Below are 22,827 nucleotides of genomic sequence, written 5' to 3' on the forward strand. Positions count from 1 at the left end.
ACACACACACACACACACACACACACACACACACACACACAGCCCAACAGCCCTTTAAGGGTGGTTGGGCAGATACACTCCCTTCGTACATTTAAAAAAAAAATAGCCTAAGAATACTATTACCGTCTTAGCCTGACTAGCTGGATGACCTTGGACAAGTCACTTAATCTCCTAGCCCACCATTTTCTTTTCTGCCAAATGAGGTTTGATGAGCTTTGACCAAAGGTCCTTTCTTGCACTTCAATGATTCTTTCCTATGTGTCCAGCCAGCACTAAAAGGCCCGGACAGCTCCGCCTTGGCACACTGACTCAGCTAGTGGCAAGATCCACATCTCCAGTTGAAATTCCTTGCAGAGTTCTAGGAAAGGACTCACCTTCCTCTGGTGGAATAAATTTTATTTTATTATATTTTTTTGAGCTTTAAATTTTTTTTTATTAATTTATTTTGATTTATCAACAATCACTTCAGTAAGCTTTTGAGTTTTAAATTTTTCTCCCCCTCCCTCCCCACCTCCCTCCCCAAGACAGCAAGCAATCTGATATAGGCTATACATATACATTTCTATTAAACATATTTTCACATTAGTGATGTTGTAAGGAATAATAGAAGGAACCACCAGAAAGAGGAAACAAAACACAACAGAAGAAAAAAATAGCAAATAGTATGCTTTGATCTTCATTCAGACTCCATAGTTCTTTCTTTGGATGTGGATAGCATTTTCCATCACGAGGCCTTTGGAGATGTCTTAGATCCTTGCATCGCTGAGAAGGGTTAAGTCTATCAATATTAGTAATTGCACAACATGGCTGTTACTATGTACAACATTCTCCTGGTTCTGCTCACAATAAATCGAATTTTAGACAAGGCAGGATGTGACTCAAGGCACCTCTCAAGCAGGCTGTGGGACAGTGATGACTGACTACATAGGAAATCAGTGGCAGCATGAGCTGGTCTGAGACTGGAAGAATTCCTCCTGTTAGATCTGAAACAGCCTTTAATAGGAGAGGAAAGGGAGGCCCAGAAAGGTAAAATGACTTGCCCAAAGTCATTCCGACTAAAGCAGGACTCAGCCTTTGGTTCCAGCCTCTTAGTCCAGTGCCTGCCTATTCTATCATGTTGCCCAGGACTACTAGTTTCATGTCGGTGGTCCTGTGTCCTGTTAATTAAAAAAAAAAATTGAAATGAAATCTAGTGTGTGTCCAAGGAAGATAAGATAAGGAGAGTGTCGTCCTTGGTACTGGGCCAGTTTTGTCCCCCCCCCCCCCCTCAGAGGGGCTACTTACCACCCTTGTCACTGGAGGACAGTTGATGTGAAAAGTCTGAGGGATGAATACTAGTAGCTGTGCTCTAATGGCAGCAGCCAAAGGAGGCATCTGGGGTCTTAGGTGGGGCAGGCCTTCAGGGAAGCCACAGTGTTGCTATTCTCTGTTGTGTCAGATGACCTCTGGAGGCTGGCATGGGGCACCCTCCTTTAAAAAGGGCGGTGATGAGTAGAGCCACAGGCAGGAGAGGGTGGCCAGAATGGTGAGAGAAGAATGAACGAAGCCTCTGGGGATGGTCCGGGGAGGCCATCTTGTTGTGGGGCTGAGCATTTAGATTAGCTGTAAAAGGTATTAGATTTGTTTGGCTTAGTCCCAGGGGCAGACTGTGGACTGAGCAGTGGGTGGAGGGTGCAAAGATGGGGATTTCTGCCCAGCATAAGGTAGAACTCCTCAACTGACAGAGCCTTGCCCTGGGTGCCTGGTGAGATGTATTGTGGTGAGTTGCCTCTCCCTGGTGATTAGTGAACCCGTTGGGATGTGATAGACAGAATTTGTGCTGCAGGTAGGCCGTCAAACAGATGACCAAGGAGAGCCTGTGTCCAGCTGTCCCTCTGTGATCTGTTTGTTAATAGAGGGAGATAGTGCAAGTATTATGAACCTTACCTGCACATCGAGGGCTACCATCAGGAGTCCTGAGTGAGATAAAAGGCAGCTTTGGAGACTAAAGTGGTTAGTAATATGGTGGGACCTGAGCTCCGAAGGCAGAATGGCAGGCAGTGTGTTAACCAAGTTCAGTGAGATAATATTATATGCCAAGCATTGTGCTAAATGGTTTCCCCTTTTGCTGGAGCCACAGACCTACTGGAAGGCTGGAGAGCTGTCACCAGGCAGCTGGCCTCACCCTGGGCTAGGAATCGGGAGAGGCCTTGTGGCTTTTGGTCTAAGCAGCTTCTCCACTCCCCCACCCCCCCAGATTGGGGAGAAGAACCCCAGCCAGCCAACCACTTAAGCCCCGATGGGCCATGGGCTGGAGAGACAGACGACAGACCTTGCCATTAGCAGTTGCTTTCAGTTCTTTGGTCACATGCTAAATTTTTATCCATCTTAGTGTCAACTCAGAAAAACCAATAGGCTGCACTTTCCAGTTGAGACAGCTGCTATATAATTAAATCTCTTAAATATGGTTATTTTTCTGCATTGGGTTTCAGCAAACTATACTCAGATGCTTGAGAAAAGAAAAAGTGTTCTCTCAGCAGAACTAGGGGGAACGGATTAAGTGGGCTCTGGGATGGCACTCTCATTCACGTTGTATAGGGCAGGGTCTTCCGTTTGGAGTCACAGGCTCTGGGTTTGAATTCTGGACCTCCTACTTGTGTATAACCTCTCAGGGCCCGAGTTTAGCTGCTAAATGAGAGGACTGGATTTTGATGATCTCCAAGGTGCTTTTCAGTTTAATCTTATGATCTGTTTTCTTTATCTGAAAGTTGACTTTTCTCCCCCTTTCAAGCCAGTGTATTTACTTAAAATATCATCTGACTAAGGACAAGGATTTGGTCTGGGCCAGGTGTACACAAAATGTGCTAAAATACCTACAGCCCTGTATGGCTGTTAAATAGTAACTTTGTAGCTGAAATTCCTTAAAACTTAGTAAGCGGAGACAACCCATATGAGGTAAGCGATGCAGGAGGAGGGGGTGGGAGGAGTAGGCTGATGTGGTCTGTTCTTTCCAGTTTGCTGGGGTTTGCTTAAGGGAAGAATGTACCATCTGCAGACCCCGCCCCCCAACCAGTAAGGAGCAAGAAATACACAAAGCCATGTGGATGGGAGGTTGTTTCTCCAAGTCCAAGGGAATCCAAGGCACCAGCAGCAAAACAGAGAAGCCTTGCTCTGCCTCTCACCATCAACAAGAAACTGAGAGAATTTCAAAGGAAAGCAGTGGGGCCAGGAGGGCCAGGGCTAGTGTCTTGTGGGCCAAGCTCCAGTACCACGGGGCAGGAGGAGGAAGACTGAACCCTTGCAATCAGAGAGGGTTAGAGGTGGGAGGAGCCTGCCGCCCAGGGAGAGCTCAAGGCCGGCAGGTGAGGGCGGTTCTTGGGTGAGGTCATTCTTCAGATAGCTCACAAGTTAGAGGCACAGGTCAGATGTTCAATGCCAAGTCAGTTATTCAGTCATCAGAAATTCTGCCTCTTGGGCTGTACTCTGGAGAACGTTGGGCAAACCTGCTGGCTTCATTTTTGGAGGGGAAAGATGGAAAAACTAGCTTGGGAAATTACTGACTTGTGCCAATTAGAAACTTAGGGCTATCCCCTGGCTGGACTTGGGACTGCTGCCCTTTGGTGTCCTGCTTTCTAGTTGAGAAAGAACCCTGCTTTGAGGGGGTGTGTGTGTGTGTGTGTGTGTGTGTGTGTAATGAGCAACAGCTTATCCCTTTACTCTCCATGTCTCTCTCAGCCCCCTTCAGTGCCTTGTGCCTAGGGGCTGTGCTCAGTGTTTTCGAATGAACCGATGACCTATATGCTTAAGTGACCTCTAAGATGCCTTTCTGGTGTGAGTGGAGCCTCTGCTCCAGAGTGCCCTCACCCCCTTCTAGAGATTGCCTTGCATTCCTGGGATTTCAGTCTTATCTCGTCCTGCCCCCATCCCCCCACATCCACTCCCACCTACACAGGAAGTGGCTTAGTCCTAGGAGTGGAGGAGTTGGAGGGATGCCCCTTCATTCTCTGGGAAGCAGGATTGACTTGCTCAGTAGTCACTCGGGTCTAAGTAGCAGAGGCAGGCCCAGGTCCTCCCCTCCAGATCCAGCGTTCTCCGTGGACATCTCGATTGTATCACACAGCCTCAGATTCCAGGCCTCTGATGTTCCAGTTAGGAGATGGAGGTCCAGGAGTGAAGGGACTTAATTAAGGTCACGAGGGGTGTTGAATCCTCCATTGAGTCCCTGCATTGAAGAATGAAGAAAAGAGGCTCGTCACACTGGGCTTCTGGGCCTAGAGCAGCCTAGAGAAAGTCATAGTGGCCTGTCAGGGGCGCTGACAGAAGGGTCAGGAGTCACAAGCTTCAGTGTGTGTGGAAGGAAGAGGGTCTGCTTCTCTTCAGGAAGGAGAGGTAGCAATGTCGGGTGGCGACGTGAGAAGGTAGAGAGCTCCCCATTCTAGTCATGGATGTTAACTGGAAGTGTTTCTTCAGTTGAGATGAGTCATGGGAAGTCTGTGCATAGTCTTAGTGGAGGAGAGACTTTTGAAGCCCCAGTGCTAAATTCCTCTCTTGCCTTTCCCCAGTCTGGCTTTCTTATCTGCTAAACATCAGCACAAAGAGTTTGGAATACTGCTAATGGAAACAAGTCTGAACTCCTTCTCCAAGCAAACAACATTCCTGAGGTGGGGGTGGTAGCCAGGGCCCTCTCCCACCATCCCCTTCCCCAGCAGCTTTCTGAGCAGCTGCTTGAGCCCCTCCTTGCCTCCCTCCCACTCTGGGCTAAGAATGCAAGGAGTAGGGCTGCCCCCCCCCCCCCACCCGTCGCAGCCCCTACCTTAACCAACCTTTCTGGAGAGCTGCCAGAGCCCAAGCCACAAGCCCTTTGAGCGGGGCGGCCTGGCCTAGCACATCCGTTATCTTCTTTGGGCTTCCAGACAGCCCTACCAGATAGGTTAGGCATTTTAACAGATGAAGAGGCTGACTCAGAAAAAGGGATTGGGTATATTGACATGGAGAAAGGAAACCCGCCGTTCTTACTTACAGGAATGGAGAAATGAGGGCCCAAGCAACTGGTCTTGTCCATGGGTAGACTTTTGGACAGAAAGTGGGTTCCCAGCATCGTTTTGTTTCATGACTGTCCATAAATGATTAAGAATCATGGGACTGAGAGCTCAAAAGGATCTCAAGTCTAGTCCAACCCTGATTTTAAAGAGAGGGGAGGGGGCCGGCCTAAGGGACTTGCCCATGGTCGTCAGGGCTGAGCTGGGGGCTGCGGAACCCCAAGCCCAGTGTTGGTTCCAGTGGCCCAGGCACCCTGTACCTTTCTTAATGCCAGGAATCAACCAGATTGGGAGCATTCCCATTCCCATATTAAAGCACATTTGACCAAGCAGATCATGGGATCTGCTGTAGCTCTCAGCTTTGAAATGTTGCCCCTTTTAGAAGCCTCTTGTTTGAAACCATAGACATTCTAGGTCTTGCTCATCACTCTCTCTCTGGTCCCAGGGAGCTCACTCTCCAAATTGAGACAGCATGGCCATTCCTGTGAATGGAGAGTGGTGAGGCACTGGACTATTTCTGTGACTTTTTTTAATGCACTTACAGATTTCCCCTCCTGGCCTACTTCTTTCCAAAAAAAAAGAGGAGATAAGGGAGAAGCAAAATGCCCCAGTGAATGGTGGGGTATGAAGGTGTGGGGTATGGAGTGCCAAGTCAAGGGGGGAAAATGTGCACTCGAGGGTGTGTGTGTGTGTGTGTAAATATGTATGTATGTATTGGACTGGAAACAGTTTTTTGGTCAACTCAGTTACTTGAAATTGCATCATTTCCTGAAAGTCCTAATTTAGCTTCTGGTTGCATCCTGCTTGGTTATGGCCTAAAAAGGCAACTGGTTTGGTTTCTTGGAGTTGGAATTCTCTGCAGGAAGCAGAGAAGGGACAGTCAGAGCAGAGCCCTTGCCTTGGCTAGCCAACCCCGATCCAATGAACATTTTTCCTTCCCCCGGCCGTCCTTGCGTGGCAGTCGCTGCTCTGTAGCAGCACATACGCAGGCATTGTTTTCTGATCTCGAATCAGGAAGGACTTGCCCATTTGCAAAGATTTTTTTTTGATATGGGGGCCTGCTTCTTGGTGCTTGGAGATGTTCACTCCTCCCTTACATTGGTCCTAGCATGGAAGAGGACATGATGTGAAGGCAGAGCCAGGAGCCAGCTCAACATTTAGGAAATTAGCCTGTCCAGGAGCCTATTGACCCTTTTGCATTTTTAAAAAAGCCCTTCACAATGACTGGTTTATCCACCGGCATATTTGAGGGTAGGTAGCCTTGTATTGGTTTCCTCATTTGAGTTAGTGGATCATTGCCTAGGGCCCCAGTGAGTCAACAGCAAGCGTGAGGATATGCCCCTCCATAGGCCTGGGGCATGTGCACCAGTGACTTTGTTATCTGTCAATTGGAGAGGTTCATAACTAGCCGAGCCAGCCCTAAATAGAAGCCCCATTATTACCTGGAAAGCCACTGTCCCAGACCCAGGCCCAGTGTATTGATCTTGGCACCATTTGGGAACTATGTCATGCCAGAGAAGTTATTTGTTGCTATGTCCTTGGCCTGGCAAAGTCCTACCAGACTGTTGTTTAATTAAAAGTTCTGATTGTGGCAAGCAGGCAGAGAGGCTCTGTGAAATGTCCCATGTTTTGCTAACATTCCTTTTGCCCCTTTCCACTAGCAGGAAGAGAGCTCTTTTTTGCCTTGTTCTGGGGAACTGCTGTTGAGGCTGGGGCCCTGGGGGAGGGGTGGAGGGTGGGCTGTGTCCCCTCCCTCCTCTTACAGGATGTGTAAGTTTCAGGCTCTAGGCCTCTGTTAGATTATCAAGAGTAAACAGTGTGCAGGTATAAGGCCTGTGGCTCTTCCAAGGCTCAGAGGAGGGTTCTCCGTTGGGGTGCCAGGGGCAGGAAGCACTGCAGAATCCTTCCCTTTCCCCACTGTTTATAGCTGACTTAAGATGTTTATGGTTTTCCAGGTGCAAAGCAGTTGGACGAGACCAGAATAGTTTACTCAATTTTCTAGACTAGGGAAAGACACAGAAGCCCCTAGTAAGTAGCATGTGATGTGATGGAGAAAGGAGCATGGCTGGACAGGTCATTTTTTCATCTATGTTGTAGTCTCGTGTACTTTAAGAAAACTGGTATTGGTGTTACTGGAACGTAACCCTTTTTGGAGAGACAAGTGTTCCTTTTGGTATTGGCTACTGACTGTATGTAGCGACCAACAGGGGAAAGATAGTCCATACACATGGGCTCCCTTCCCCTCCTCCTGCCTTATCCCTTCATCTCAACCTGTTGAAATCACAGCCTGCCTGCCTGCAAGGGCTGCTCCAAGAGTGGCCTGTTGGCCTCAGCTAGCAGTTTTTCTCTCAGACCTGTCATCTAACAGGTTTCACTGCTGGGTCTTCACCAGGCACCTAGCACACAGTGCCATACACATTGCAAGGGCTTGATAGAAATATCTGACTCCACAGATCATGGCAGCTGGTTTCCTATCCCAGATGTTAATGTGACCAGTGACCAAGCAAACATTTGCTTATGTGCTGTAGATACTCTGCAGAAATAGACTTTCTGACCTTCTTCCCTTGGTGTATAGGGAGCCGAAAAGTCCTGCTCACCCCCACTATCTCCAGCAGCAGTCCACAAGGATCTGCTTGTGTGAGGCCTTGGCAATGTCCGTCTTGAGAGACCAGAAGCTCCAACTGGGGCTTCCTTTTATCAGAAACCCATTTCATGAGTCCGGATACATGACTCTGATTCCTTCCTCTCTCCCCACTCCACCCCCCTGTTAGACTTTTCTTCTTCCTAAGTTTTGGACCTTTGTGGCATCCAAATCTGGAAGCATTTGAAACAGCACTACTTGGGCTTTAGATCTGGCCTCTACTCTTGGAATTGGTGTGGGTGGAGGTAGTGTCCTCCCTCATCCTGCTTTCAGCATTTTAGGTATTCTTAGATGTTACTGAGTTCTGCCATGAGGTCATACAAGCTCAGAGCGCTAGGGGCACCTGGGGCAGATTCATTTGAACCAGAGAAGGGGTTGGTGGTGATCTGGGGTATTACTGCTCCTGTGTGGCAGAGGGAGTCATTGGCTTGATCACTTCTGTAGATCTGGAGGGCCCTTCAGAGGTCACATGGTCCTACTTGATCCCTTTTACTGATGAGAAAACTAGGGCCCAGTCAAGTTAAGTAAGCCATCTGCCTAAGGGCATACAGGTGGAGCCTCCTAGTGTCTACCCATGCTTTTCTCACTGGACTGTGATGCCTTCTTAGTATGGCGACGCAGGTTACTGGAAGGTGAGGCTGATTGGCTGGGAGGCCCGCGTGTTCGAAGAGGGGGGCTAAGGTGGAAATTAGAGTGGGGAAGACAACACTAAGCCAGCTGCTAAATTTGTTGGGAGAGGAATTAGGGAGCAAGGGTTGTGACATCTCTTCCAGGTCCCTGATTGTCAGAGGGTATGAGAGAGTGGTGCCAGCCTTAGAGAAGGTACCAAGAGATATGTCTACAGGAGACAGGATTTGCCGAACCTCCAGAAAGAAACAAAGATCATGGCGTTGGAGCTGGGAGAGGGAGGGGCTTTGGAGGCAATCCTCTCATTTTACCTGTGAGGAAACTGAGGCCTAGAGAAATGAAGTGACCTGCACTAGCTCACACAGGTGGCAGAGCCAAAATTCTGACTGCCCTGTGCCACAAGGGCATGTCGGAAGTGAAGGGCAGAAGAGGATGAATGATCAGTGATGTCATGGACTTAGTATCATGTATTGTTTAATAGTGATAATAGCTATATTTATGTTGCGCTTATTGCATACCAGGGCCCGAGCTAAGCATTTTTCAACATTGTCTCTTTTGATCCTCACAATAACCCTTGGATGTAGGCGCTTTTATTAATCCCCATTGTACAGTCAAATAAAATGAGGGAGACAGGTAGGCTTGCCCAGGGTCACGCAGCCGGTAATTGTCTGAGTCTGGATTTGAACTCAGGTCTTGCAGACTCTAAGCCCAGTGCTCTATCTATCCACTGTGTCCCCACTTGCTTCCACAGCAGAGCTCCTCAAAAGGACTTTGCCCAGCCCTTTGATAGGACAGGAGAGGAAGCCAAAATGACACGCTGCCTTAGGTCTCACGTGTGCTGTTAGGGTCTCTTCACTATGCAGCTGGTAGTCAGACTGTCTATCTTGGGTAGATCTTTGTAGATGTCAGAAGGGATTGGAAAGCACCCAGCCTCATTCTGGTGTGTGTGGGCGCACATACAGCTGTCTAGCCCATAGACTGGCCAGTGCTTTCTGTACATACTCAGGGGCCTCAATGATGTGTCTGTTAAGCTCTTGAGCAAGCACCACCAGCATAAAACAGTGTTGTTTCCACATTTGCCCACTGCCCAACTCACTGGACCAAGGCCTGTTTCTTTCAGGCATAGGCTTGTGCAGATCTTCGTGACTGATTTTGAATCTGGGAGTGAATGAAATGATATCTTTGTTTTCTTCCCAGGCGAAGGAGGTTCAGTGTATGACTGCAACCTCATTTAGCCCAAATAAGGGATTCCAACATTTAAAGTTTGCTGGTTAATTAGAACCAGCCCTCTTGCTTCCCCTCCTTTATGGTTCAAAAAATTTCCTAAAATGTTTTGTCCCCATCTGAGATCCATAGTCTTGGTCCCTTACCTAACAATATTTTAAATAAAAAGCACTTCAGAAACCTGAAAGTGTGATATAATTGTGAGCTATTATTCTGATGAGCACATTTAAACTTGGGCTGGTTGCATGAGGGTGATCCTCAGGGACCAGGCTGGCCTCTTCTGGGGTAAGATGTGCACATGAATCACAGTTTGCTTCTTTTGGCTTCAGAACTGCAAGACAAGACCTCTGTGGGCACCATGATGTGGCCTGGTAAAACACTGCAGGAGCCCAGATGGGCCTCCTGATCTGATTTATACAAAAATCTGAGTGATTGGTTTCACTTTTCAGTACATACCTCTCAGATTTCCATTCAGAAAGAACCTCTGTCTTCAGACCTGGATATTATTTGTGGGTTGTTGTTTTGGTTTTTGGTTTTTTTTTTTTTTTGGCCTCAGTATGTTCAGCATAATTTATATTTCTCTGACTAAGCATCCTTCTGAAAATGGATTTTTTCATCCTTCGGTCTACTTTCATCTTTCTGCAAGTGTATCCTTATTGTTCTGAATTATATAGAAGATCTGCTGTATCAGAGCCTGACCAAGAGCCTGACTTTGCTTTATAAACTAAATATCTCCAGTAGCTTGAGTAGCTTTTGTTTCTTTCCTCTACAGGTAGAGTGCAGAAAGATTGTGGTTGAGAGTTTGCTGCACCATGACATGATTTTGTCAGGAAGGGGCATGGCATGGTGGAAAGAGCCTTAGTATTGGCCTAGATCCAGGCCTTGAGGGGTACCCCGTGGCCACTGAATTCTCTGAGCTAATGCTTACCATACCCATCTCCCAATATTGTCACAAGGACAGTGCTTTGTTAAGTGCTGGAGAAATGTGAATGTTCCTACAGAGGTAGATGTGAGCCCGTGTTAGTGACTGGAGCTCAGATAAATGCTGCAGCATCTAATGTCTTCCTTTCTTCCTCCTGTTTGGCAGGTCCTAGCTAGCAATCAAGATGGCCCAGCAAGCTGCTGACAAGTATCTCTATGTGGACAAGAACTTCATCAATAACCCACTGGCTCAGGCTGACTGGGCCGCCAAGAAGCTGGTCTGGGTCCCCTCCGAGAAGAACGGCTTTGAGCCTGCGAGCCTGAAAGAGGAAGTGGGTGATGAGGCCATTGTGGAGCTGATCGAGAATGGCAAAAAGGTCAAAGTGAACAAGGATGACATCCAGAAGATGAACCCCCCCAAGTTCTCCAAGGTGGAAGACATGGCGGAGCTCACCTGCCTCAATGAGGCGTCTGTGCTCCACAACCTGAAGGAGAGGTACTACTCAGGGCTCATCTATGTAAGTACTTGCACTGAAACCCTCGATTTAATTGTAGAAACGTGGGCCCCACAGGGCCTTGAGGAATGGGGAGGGATGCTTGGTCTTTGGCACTGGAACTCTGGAATGTTTTGAACGGTATCCTTTTGCAGGAAACAGAAACACCTTCCAAACCAGACACAGTAATGAGAAAATGACATTTATGAGGTCTTCCCATCCAACAGCTGGGTTTCTTTTCTCTCATTTCTGGGACAGGTGGGACCGCCTGCCTGTGCCACTAGACTGGCAGGTCTCTCCCCAGACAGGGGACGCTGGACTCTTCCTGGTGTTCCGCCTCTCTTCCCCTCAGTCCTTTCTCACTGTGGGCCTGCTTGCTAATTTCTCATGAGCATCATCATTTGAGTTGACAGCTCTGTCCAAGTGACTCAGATATCAAAGTAACAGAATAACCCTAGAATCATGGGATTATAGGTTTTAGAACTGAAGGGACTGTAGCCACTCTGTTTCCACTCTTTCATTTTTCAGATAAGGAAACTGAGTCCCAGAAAAGGGAAGTGATTGCTCTATTGCTTATGGCTAGGGTTGGATTTAATTTATCTCAGAAAAAAGCACTCTAAAAAATTTTTTAAAACAAAAATAAATTAAAAATCAAAAAAAAAAAAGCACTTTGGAGTTCTCATTTGGAGAAATGGGAATATCACATTGCCCTTGGAAGTATGATTTATCTAGGCTTTTAGTAGGACTCTTGTCACTGGGACAGTCTTCTCAATGGAGAATCTATATCTCAGTCACTCTCAGAACAGTTATTGGCCTTAGATAATTCTGATCCATAATCTTCAGATTTCGGAGCTAGAGGGAAAGGGAATTGAGGTATCCTCTACTCCAACACCTTAATTTTCTTTATAAGTAATGCGGTGAATGAATGCCTTTTTTGGTTTATGTCATGGCCCTTTCTGGAAATCCCCACCTTCTCCCGTAACAAAGACAAACAATGACATCCAGACGTGGGGTGGCAGCCAGGCCTCCTGGGCCTTTTCCTATTGAGCCAGTCCAAGTGAGAGAAGGGAAGTGATGAGATCTGGGACTTGCCCAAGCCTCTCAAGGCGCTTCTGAAGTGAGAAGAAGTAGGAAGACGAGGAGTCCCAAGATGGCGTCTGCACTCTGGTCCCAGCTCCGCCACCTCGAGGGGCGTGGCGTGACCTTCAACTGAGCCTCTCCGGCCTTTACTTTTCTCACCCGAGACATAGGGGAGACCACTGGTTAGTCTGAAAACTGCAGAGTGGCTGTAGAAATGGAATGTGGCTTCTCCTGACTCAGAGAGGTCCAAGTTGGGCCTAGACGTGGCCAACAATGTCTCCCCCCACCCCCACCCCCCAATCAACTGGATGGTGCAGGAGGGAAAATAAAATCGATTTTTGTAATTGAAAAAATGAAGTTTAAAAAGAAATAGAACTTGATATTTATGATTAGAACCCAGGTCTTCTTCCTACCAGTCTAGTCATTTTTTCTATTTTTCTCAATTCTCTGACCCTTTCTTCAGAAGGCCTGAGTGTGTCCCAGACATTTCAGAGTTTTTGTTGGGCCAATACTAAACGCTTCTCAGGGTCTTAATAGAATAAGAGTATTGAACCCTGAGTTTGGATCACTGGATTTTAGTCCCAGCTCCGGCCCCTAAGGAGTGAGGCCACACAGGGACCTCTCCAGGACTTGATTTTCTTTTTGTCAGGGGTGGGGTGCACCAGGTCATCTCCAAGGTCCCATTCAAATAGAGAGTTTTGTGATTCCCTATTGTATTTTAATTGTGGAATGGAAATCCTAGATAGTCCCTTAACTAGTGCTGGGAATTTAGCTCCTTTCCACCCTGTGGTATCTTTTGATGTTGCACCCCTGATTTTCCCTGTCCCCTGACTTGGTTTTCTGCATCTTATATCTGCTCACTGTTTGGGGCACATTCATGCAGTATAATAGCACACAGTTTTGTCTAGTTACCTGTTTTTTCTGTTTTTTTTTTTTTCCTCTTTTTTTCCCTGTCTCTTCTCCCCCCCGCCAATACCTCTGCCAGCAAATCTCACCTATTAAACAGAATGCAAACAAACCTAGAATATCTCTGACTCCCGCAGTGAACTGCCCTTTTGGATTCCCTGTATGACTTACCAAGAGCCAGCTGTGAGTAACTCTTTCAGGCTTTGAGCTCTGTCTTTCTGAGCCTGTCCTGTCCTGTTTCTATCTAGACACTGGCTGAGGTCACAGCAGCTAACATGTTGTAGGTTCTTGAATACTTTGTTCAGTTGAATCTGGCTTATGCTTAAACTTCCGTGGTGCTGCTCCCTCCTCTGTCTGATTTGCTCTGGTTCAGGCTTCCTTCTGTCCTTCCCCTGGGGTTGCTGAGGTGCTGGGCATATTCCCCACAATGCCTCTGGATTTCCAGCAGGGCTACCTTGTGCTCTGCTCCAGGTAGTTTTCAGTTTCCAGCAGTGAAAACAATCCAGATGGGAAAGGGCTGCTTTATCTTGCAGAGCCCATGTGTCTTAAAGGGGATTAAAGGGTTTGAAGTCAAAACAAAACAAAATGAGCCCTGGGAGGTGGGTGCTATTATTATCCCCATTTTACAGTTGAGGAAATTGAGGTAGCCAGAGGTTAAGTGACCTACCCAGGGTCACACCAGAAGCAGTCTCCATCTGTGGAGGTGGTTGGTCTCAGAGGCCGGACCACCGTTTGTGGAGAGGAGGTTCCTGTTTCCGTGTGGCCTAGAGCAGACTTTGTGCATTTCTGCAGTGGCTTTAGGGGGCTGACAATTGATAACCGTGTCAGTGCCTTTGTGCTCTCTCAAGCCTGACCCCTCGCTGTAAAGGGCTGAATTCTGTTCTTGGGCCTTTGGTAATGAATTACTCCTCAGTAATGAGCCTGAGCAGTTCTATCTCTTTCAAATAGTAGAACTGTGGGATGGTCGGGCCGGAATCTCCTTCAGAGGTAGGGAACTCTCCCCTAATGGCCTTATGGAGCCATGACCATAATGCATTCACAATATAGTGAATTAGAGAAAGTTTGAGCTTGAAGGGAGGCAGCTCGGTGGAGCCATAGCGCATAGAGTGCCAGGCGTGACATTTTTCTGAGTTCAAATCTGGCCTCAGACACTTACTAGCTGTGTGACCCTGGACAAGTCACTTCACCCTGTTTGCCTGAATTTCCTCATCTGTAAATGAGCTGCAGAAGGAAATGGTAAAGTCCTCTAGTATCTTTGCTAAGAAAACCTCAAATAAGGTCACAAAGAGTCAGATATGACTGAAAATGACAGAACAACAAAAAAGGGTTCCAAGGTACAACTAGGTGGTACAGTAGAGAGAACACTGGGCTTGGATTCAGGAAGACCTGAGTTCACATCTGATCTCGGACACTTAGTAGCACTGTGTGACCTAGGGCAAGTCACTGACTATACCCACAGGGCGTCTCAGGTTAGGAGGCCGGGTTAGTTGACCTAAGGTCCCTGCCACCCTAATTCCATGATTCTGTGGAGCCCCCTTTCTGCAGGGCGGAGGAAGACCTGGGAGCAGTGCCTGGCTCCAGCCTCTTCGTTTTGGAAGGAGCAGTAGGTGGGGGGCTCCCCCTTGGATGGCTTCTTCTGGCTTTCAGCCTCCAGGATTTCTCTCAGGCCTTTGTCATGAAGGTTCTGGTTTGGTTTTTTGCTAGCCACAGGCATCCAGACCTGGGTGCCATCCCCTCTCCCTGCATTTATCTTGAAATAGACACCACATGAGTTCCCTGGTTCGGGCTCCACCATAGTCGACCTTTGGCCTGTTGGGAGCATCCCCCAGCACCAAAGCTTTTGTTAGACTGAAGCATGCACTCATTTCCCCTCCTTGTCCTTAGGCTGTGGTACCCAGTTAAGTTGGGCTGTAGCCCGAGGGCTGCCCTGGGAACAGGAACAAGCCAAATCCAAGTGGAAGCAGGCAGGGGCCAGGCCTCTCTTCATTGTCGCTGGGGAGTCATCCCAGGGTCACACAGTTACTATGTATTGAGTCAGGAGGAGAACCCAGGTCTCCCGACTCCCCAAGTGCAACATTCTTTCAACCACTTCCAGAGTGTTACATTGGCAAGGAGAACTGGGCTACGCTGTGTTGATTGCACACCTAAAGGACGGTTCCTTGGATTTCACATGTGCACAAAGGCCATGAAGGCCTCCTGCTTCCCCTGCATCCCTCCGAGAACAAGGCGCCATTGCTTTTGGAATCCCACGGCTGAGGCCCTCCAGGAAGTAGTGCCCCTCAGGGGCCCACACACCAAACACTGGTCTGCATTCAAAAGCCCAGCCTGAATTCAAAAAGGAGCAAGTGTGTTTGGTCACTTCTTGGTAGAGGACAAATGGATGCTGGGCCCTCCACTGCCCTTATTCCTGGGTTTAATCAGTCATTTGCTTTCCCTCCAACTGCTCTTTTTGCAGGGGCTCAGGACTAACTGGGACGTTGCTGGTATACAGTATTCCTCCATTAAGGGAAGGCCTGAGCATGCTGGGGGACCTGCCCCTCCTTAGAGTCCTTAGACTTAAGGTGTTCCTTAATGGTCACATAAAGCCAATGTGTTCCGCAGGAGACTGGGGAGCAGTGAGCCACTGAGGCTGTGAAATGGTCACGTTTTAATCCGGAGCCATAAGATCCTCCAGCCGCTAAGTGCTGACGACCCATGGTCACCCGTTTGGAATGTGGTTCAGGGACCCAACTTCTGGGGGGTGAAGAGTGGGCAGGAGAGTTCCTTTGGGTTCTAAGTTCCCTGTACTCCTTTCATTTAATTAAAGGATGCCCAAATCATGCCCGGCTGAAAGACTGTCCCTATAGGTGGGTACATGATGGCTCTGTTCTCCCCTTCTGAGTGTGCAGGAGCCCTGGGCGCCCAGTGCCTTTACTCCTCCATAGCCTCACAGGGATCTGCTCCCATTCCCAGGGCCATAGAGGCCCTTTGTGTCCTCCTGGCCACATACCCAGCTTTCCCCTGAAAATGAGAGGCACTGAGGGGGGATTGAATCAGTCACACCTCTCACAATGCCAGGAAAGTACGCTTAATAAGAACTCCCCAGGTACTCTAATAAGGGATCCGGGTTTTGTAAAATGATTGCTTATGGAAAAGGAGAAAGGACCGAGTGAATGGGGCAGCCTCCCCCAGCCAAGGTTCAGTCATGCCCCCAGGTGCTCCCAGCAGGCCAAGGGGCACCCACAGTAGAGCTCTGGCCCTGTCTGATTCACGCGTGAGACTGGAGAGGGGCCTGGCAGCAGAGGAACCAGGCACGAGTGACAGTGGCCTGCAGATGGCATTGAGGGACCTTTGGAGCTGGAGTTGAGAGGCCTGGTTCTCTTGGTGGCTTGAGCCATGTGGTCAAAGGTGCGGGGCCAGCTTGCCTTTGTAGGCCCCGGTCTCCCCTTGGATAGACCGAAGCATTGAAGGGCCTTCCTAGTTCTCAAGAGTACACTTTCTTCAGAGCACCCGATTTTAGAAAACAGGAGCATGACTCAGTGCACTGTTAGCCTGGCCTGTGGGCCGGCACCCCCTGATGCTGGGTCAGGAAACGCTTACAGAACATACTTGGTATTATACACATGCTACGGAAAATCCTTCATCATGGGCTCGTTCACAGACTGGCCCATTGTAGCTCCAACCCGGGTTCCTGTGAACATGGGCATGCATTTTCAGATGAGAAGCCTATTACAACCAGGTTTGTGTTCCTTGCTTTATAGTAGGACTCTGAGGTAGTGGACAGAGTTCTAGACTTGGAGTTATGACAGCTTGGTTTGAATCCTGCCTCTGGTACTTAGCCTCTCAGAGCCTCAGCTTTCTCATCTGTAAAATGGGAGTGACGACTTTTTCCTCATAGGGATCACATGAGGTAACACGTGTCAAATGCTTTCCAAACCTTGAAGTGCTGCGTAAGCCATTGTTCTTTTATTTTGAACTTGACCAGTTACGTTATTTTTGAAGCATGTATACATGCACAGATTTGCATGCAATGATGGAGGCAGTCATATGGATTGCAGAGGATTGTGAATCTAACATGTGGGACGAAGCTGGTACCAGGCCAGTGCTGGCTTTGGAGCCTAGGAAAGAACTGCTCCGGCTTTGAACGTGATTGTCTGAGTTGGGCCAAAGAACTGGGGGAGGTCTTAGATGCTGCATCTTTCTACATTAGGCTAGTCTAGATGCACCCCAGTCTTCTTGGGGAAATAGCAGCTGTCATAGGACAGGGACTAGACTAGAAGCCAGAGACTTGGGTTCAAATGCCGGCCTGATCCCTCTTCCCCGTGGCACTGCCTGTCTCCTAATGTTTACAATGGGGCTCAGAATTGTTTGGCTCCCAAAAGTTCTTGTGAAGAAAGCTCTTTGTTAGCCTTGAAAGCCCAAGACGTGGTGGTTTTCAGAAGTCTCACTGCGACTCCTGCTTTGCTGAAAGTAAAATGTGGTGAGGCCTGCAGACGCTTGTCACTTAAGTTCTTTTCTTTTGTCCAGACCTATTCAGGCCTGTTCTGTGTGGTCATCAACCCTTACAAGAACCTGCCCATCTACTCGGAAGAGATTGTGGAGATGTACAAAGGCAAAAAACGACACGAGATGCCCCCTCACATCTACGCCATCACCGACACGGCCTACAGGAGCATGATGCAAGGTGAGCGGCCTGGGAGGCTTTGGCAGGCCGCTGTCCGCCTGGTCAGGCACGGTCATTGGGTTTCAAGGCCCCTTGTCCTCCTCTTACTTATTTCTGTTCAGACTTGGGGTTAACCTTTCTGGCTTTTAACTAACCGGGACTCCTCCCAGTAAACTATCGATGGCTGTGCATTGTGTCGTGGGAGGACCACAGACCAAAGGGCCAGGCTTGTGTGCTGAAAAGTTCTCTGGGTGTTGTTTTTAATACCACTAACAGTACTTTAGCCAGATTTGAACTCAGGTCTTGTCTTCCTAACTCTAGGCCCAGCTTCCTCTAATAGCTTCTCAGTTCAAATCCACCACTGTTAAGCACCTCCCATGTTTTGCTAGGGTTTGGAAAGGCAAAATGAAGCAGCGGTTTCTGCCCTCCTCTTGCATTCTTGCAGGGGTGGGGGACTATAGTAAAGCAGAGATCATTTGAGGAGGGGGACAGAGGTGAGCCAGCCCAGCTTCTTGTCTCTTGCCACTGGAGCCACGCCCCAGCCGGCGTTCGGCCTGATACCCAACCTGCCTGTGCCCCTTTCCCGGCACCTGGGCTCCCTGCTTCAGCTGGTGCTCAGCCCCTCCCCCAGTGTGATGGCAGGATGGCCTGGGCTTCTCTTCTCCCTCTTTCATGCTTTTGTTCCCACTGATGTTTTCAGTTTTTTTCCACTGTCCTCCTGCCTGGAGCCTCTCCTCCCCCAAGATCCTCCTGCCAAACTCCCACCTCTCTTTGAGGACCATGCTTAATGTTACCTCTTCCATAGGCTCCTGATTTCTCCCCCAGCAAGGCAGAACTCTGCCTCTGTTGTGCCTCTGTCTCAGGTTTGCATTGTTATTCTTGTGCATCTCGAAGTCTGGGCCGCCTCATCTCTGTTCCCTGCAGCACCTCGTATGTACTGTAGCCATTGTCTGCTTCCAAACGAATGGAGAAGGTCTCAGAGGGACAGGCGGAGTTCTCAGCACCATGTGTTTGGACCTTTCTGTTTTACGTGTGTGTATGAACAGATACGTGTGTAGGCCTCACCACCCAGTTGTCTTCTCTGCCAGCCTCAGTTATTACTAATGGCCAGAACTCCCTGCTACCCACCATCCAAGAGCTATATTCTACCATAGGCTTTACAGATAGATGCCCTTTAGTGTCTGACCTGACTACAGCCTTGTCTTGTGTGTTTGGGTGGCTTTAAAGGCCTGCAGCAAACTGTAATTAAATGCTTGATATCACACCTTGGGATTTCACGAGGATGGCTTTTGACCCTCTGTTAATGTCTAAACAGTGTTAGTGAATTGTGTGGATGGAGCTGTCCTGGGAATTTGAACCGAAGTCTCTAAAGAAAGGCACTTGTTTTGAAAGCTTGTCATTCCTGTGTTATCTCTTGGAGCCAGAGAATCCCTCGGTGAGCAAGGATTTGCTCTGATGGATGAACAGGGAACTGAAGAATTCGGCCCTGGCCTTATTATCTCCTCCAGAGCTGCCGAGTGGAAAAATCGTACATGTTAATTGGTTTGGATGCCAGATTCTGGCCAATTCCCCTGGGTTTATGGTATTTTAATAAGCATTCTGCACTTCTGGGGGAGAGGCAGCAAGGGTCTGCTTTCGTTCCTGGCTTACGCTAATCCAAGAACTATTTAACCCTTTGCTCTGTTAATCCACTTCCCCTTGTCTCCCCAGGGCCCTGCTCTGTGGTGGCAGCTGAGTGGGAAGTGGTCAGTTCCTAAGAGTTTGTGCAAATATTTCTTTGCCAGTGTCCACACAGCACTCAGTGACTAACGCACCGTTTGGTGCAAACATGATATCATAGGATGTCAGAGCTGGAAGGCTTCTTAGAAATCCCTTTGCTGCTTTCAAATGGTGCCCTCGAGAGATCAAATGACATGTCTGATGTTACACAGTGAATTATTGGCGGGACTGGAATTCACACTGCCGTCTCAGTCCAGTCCTGTTCATCTTTCAGACACAACAGTCTGGTGCCCTATTGGACCTTTCCTATAGGATCCCCCTGTGACTCTGACAGGGCCCTACGGCCACCCTGACGGGAAATGGTCCGTGTCTGAGCTGCGGGAGAAGGGAATACAGTGGCTTCCCTCCTCCTGCCATCCATCCGTCTTCCTCCATTCTGGGTAGCAGCTCTGCAGAACGGTGTCTCAAGGAGCCTCTCCAGCAAAACATAGGTCCCAGCCTGACAACTAGAGAAACCCTTCAAGGGCACCCCAATGTGTACTTTTGGACAAATTCACCAAGCCTCCTAGTTGGGGCCAGGGTTGGGGAGGGAGTAGGGAGTGAGAATGACAGCTGCTGGAAGCCAAAGATGCAGTGACTCCACTTCAGCCAGAATGCGCTGGCCAGCAGGCTGAGGGGGAGCCGCTAAGAGCAGCAGACGGTGCCTTTTCGACACAAAGGGCCCACTGTGTGCTAAAGCGCCTCAAGTTAGGCCGAGTTCTCTCAGGGTGTGGTAGCATTTTTCTTAAGCTTTCGGCCCCTCCCGAGGTAGGGGGTGCCCCTTCGTGGTCCCTGGGGCCCCAGGACTGCCTAGAGCCAGCTGCTTGCCTTTTCCAATACCAGTCTAGGGACCCTGGAGTCTCCCTCCAGAGCCATCCTCCGTCCATTCTTTTCCTCCTCATTCTCACACCTCAAAAGAGATTCTGTTTTTATTTTTTACCAATCAGTGCCTGGGCCAGTGGCACATTCCTCAGATGTCCCTGAACACATGTGGTCACTGCCTATTGGTGTTTACTTTAAAAGGAGTTTAATTGGGAATGCATTAAACTATAGGAGCCAGAATGCTTGAATTCTTGGCCTGTAGTTTAATCTTAAAGTGACTTTAACCCTGCCACAGATTAGGGTTTCTATCTGGTGACAGGACCCTGGCTTGGAGAGGCTCACCACCAGCTTGGCCACAGGGATGAATTTTTCCATTATAGCAGGCAATTTTCTAAGTCAGTCAATTGGTCTGTTGAGAAGCGTTTATTAAGTGCCTCCTGTGTGCCAGGCACTGGTCAGAGTAGGTAGGAGGGAAGGGGGCATCAGAAGGGCCTCCTGCCGGAGGAGCGCAGTGCAGCTGAGGCTAAGGAAGCTGGGCATTCTTCACAGTGGAGCGTGATGTTCTTTGGTGGCAGGTCTGCCCCCAGTGACAAAATGATGGGGCCTTGAAGTCTGATCAAGTGGAGAACCTCCGCCTGCTTCCCATCTCCACAGACACACAAGAACAGGCTGGTGGCAGCGGGTCTTCTTTGGTTGCAGCCTAAAATGCTTGTCAGACAGTCTGCAGAATGGGTCTGGGCTTATTTTTAAAAAGCTGAAGTTGTGTGATTAAAGTGGGTTTTTCTCAGAGATTTGGCTTTCAGCACGCAGCGTTTGAATTGTAGTCGGCACTGCATCCCGCCCTTTGTAGAATTTAAAACATTTTTGGGTGCTTTAGAATAATGATGATTTTTAGAGATGGTTCCAATTTGTTTTGATAGAAAACACTCATCAGTAACTCTTGACCAAAGCCACCATGCAGGGCTATCCTTTAGTGGTCACTGGAAAGGATCTCCTTGAATAGCAGTCCTGTTGGTCGTGTGCTTAATAAAGCAGAGACAAGTCCGTCACCTCTCTGACCTCTCAGGTCTGACCTGGGTTTTGGCCGCTCCCAGTGGGTGATTTTTTTCAAGCTGCCATCCTTGTGGTCATTCTGAGCCTTATTCTTTGGCTTCTGCTTGCTTCACTCGCATCAGTTCATGCAGGTTTTCCCATTTTTCTCTGACTTCTTTGTATTTATCATTCCTCGTGGCACAGTGATCTTTCATTACATTCGTGGTTTATTCAGCCATTTCAGCACAGCCTCCTCACCTGGACTCATGATCTCTCCAGTTTCTTCTGGTTTGAATGCTCAGTTATTCTCTTACTTACTTCTCTTCCTCCCACCCAAAACAACCAATCCCTGGCTTGTTCTCCATTCCTGTACCTTTTCCTCCTCGGCTAACAGTCAGTCTTTCCTCTTTGGAACTTGTCTTCTTGCTTTTTTTCTGGGTTTTCACCGCCTGAGATTCCATAGTAAGATAAATGTGGCAAAAGAACCATGAAGGTTCTTGGTGGTGCTGAGCCCCCCACCCTGCCCCCAGAGAGCTTGGATTCTCTCTGTTATCGTCCTTAGCTGTCACTACTCCTCCTGACTTGATGTTAAGGTCAATCAGCGGATGTTCTCTGTTACAGGAACACTGTTCAGCATCTCTGAAAAGTTCTCCAGTCTTGGTGGGAGATGATGCTTTTGTCGATTCCACACTTAATATGCCTGTGTCACCTTCTGCTGGGTAAATGCTGTGTCGTCAGGCTCAGGGCTGGCCGCCTTTCTGAAGGGACACCGCTTCTGTCCACAGGTCTACACTGGTCAGGAGTGAGACAGTGCAGAGACTAAGCTGAGCTGGGAGTGAGCTGTGCGTAGGCTCAGGGAGGTGGCTGGTGGCCCTGCCCCTTCCCCAGGCCCAGGGAGCCACAGAATGGTGTCAGTCTTCTCTGGCTGGCTGGCTGGCTCCTACGGTCCTGGGCAGCTGTGGGACCCCACCCGTCTAAGCCAGAGTTTTCTACCCAGCTGTTCTCCTGTTGGTTTTTGAGCCAGGTTTGCCAGGAATATTGTTTCCTTTCCTCCTCCTTTCTTACCTTGAACCTCTGCCCTGCTATTTGATTGTTCTTCTCTTTAACTCCTTCCTCCCTGGGAGGAATTCTGTCCTTGGTTCCACTGCCGAATGCTGACTGCCTGCCGGGTTCTGGGGTCCCCGTTCTGCTGCTAGGTTTCCACTTCCCCAAAGGGCTGGACTGTCCCTTGCCATGGAGACTCTAGGGAGATGTTTGTGAAGTGGGAGGGGCGTTGGGTTGGTAATGACCTCACTGCACAATTGGTTATAAAATGCAGTTATGTCATATCAGTGTGTGGTGTCGAGCCATCGTTGGCCCTCCTGCCGCCTGGCCTGTGGTTCATTGAGGATGTGCTGTAATCTGCACCTAATACCGTAGCACCCTATCTGTCCACCTTCCCTCCCTCTTCTGTACCCATTGTACGGGTGGTCCAGTCCAGGCCTGAGCAGAAACCCATCGCCTCTGCTGTGTCTTTAATGTGGGCTATTCTGCCTCCCTCTGAGCAACACGCTGAAGGCACTGATGGACAGCACTCGTTATGAGGAAGCCTTGCAAAACTTCCTGTCTGTTCCTCACTCTGCCGTCTGGGGCCGAGCAGAACAACCTCCATCCACATGATGG

The 22,827-nt window shown here is 48.8% G+C and overlaps 1 protein-coding gene across 1 annotated transcript in view; it reads left to right on the plus strand.

Moving 5' to 3' along the window:
- The window catches only part of MYH9 (myosin heavy chain 9), an 81,939-nt gene that overhangs the window by 20,164 nt on the left and 38,948 nt on the right, over window positions 1–22,827 (plus strand). The window contains exons 2-3 of the mRNA XM_027874234.1: window positions 10,598–10,949; window positions 17,418–17,574. Coding sequence (XP_027730035.1) covers window positions 10,617–10,949; window positions 17,418–17,574 — 490 coding nt within the window. The 5' untranslated portion in view covers window positions 10,598–10,616. The remainder of the gene's footprint in view (window positions 1–10,597; window positions 10,950–17,417; window positions 17,575–22,827) is intronic.

The sequence above is a fragment of the Vombatus ursinus genome, unplaced genomic scaffold, assembly GCF_900497805.2.
Source record: "Vombatus ursinus unplaced genomic scaffold, bare-nosed wombat genome assembly UNPS02003292.1, whole genome shotgun sequence".
Lineage (NCBI taxonomy): Eukaryota > Metazoa > Chordata > Mammalia > Diprotodontia > Vombatidae > Vombatus > Vombatus ursinus.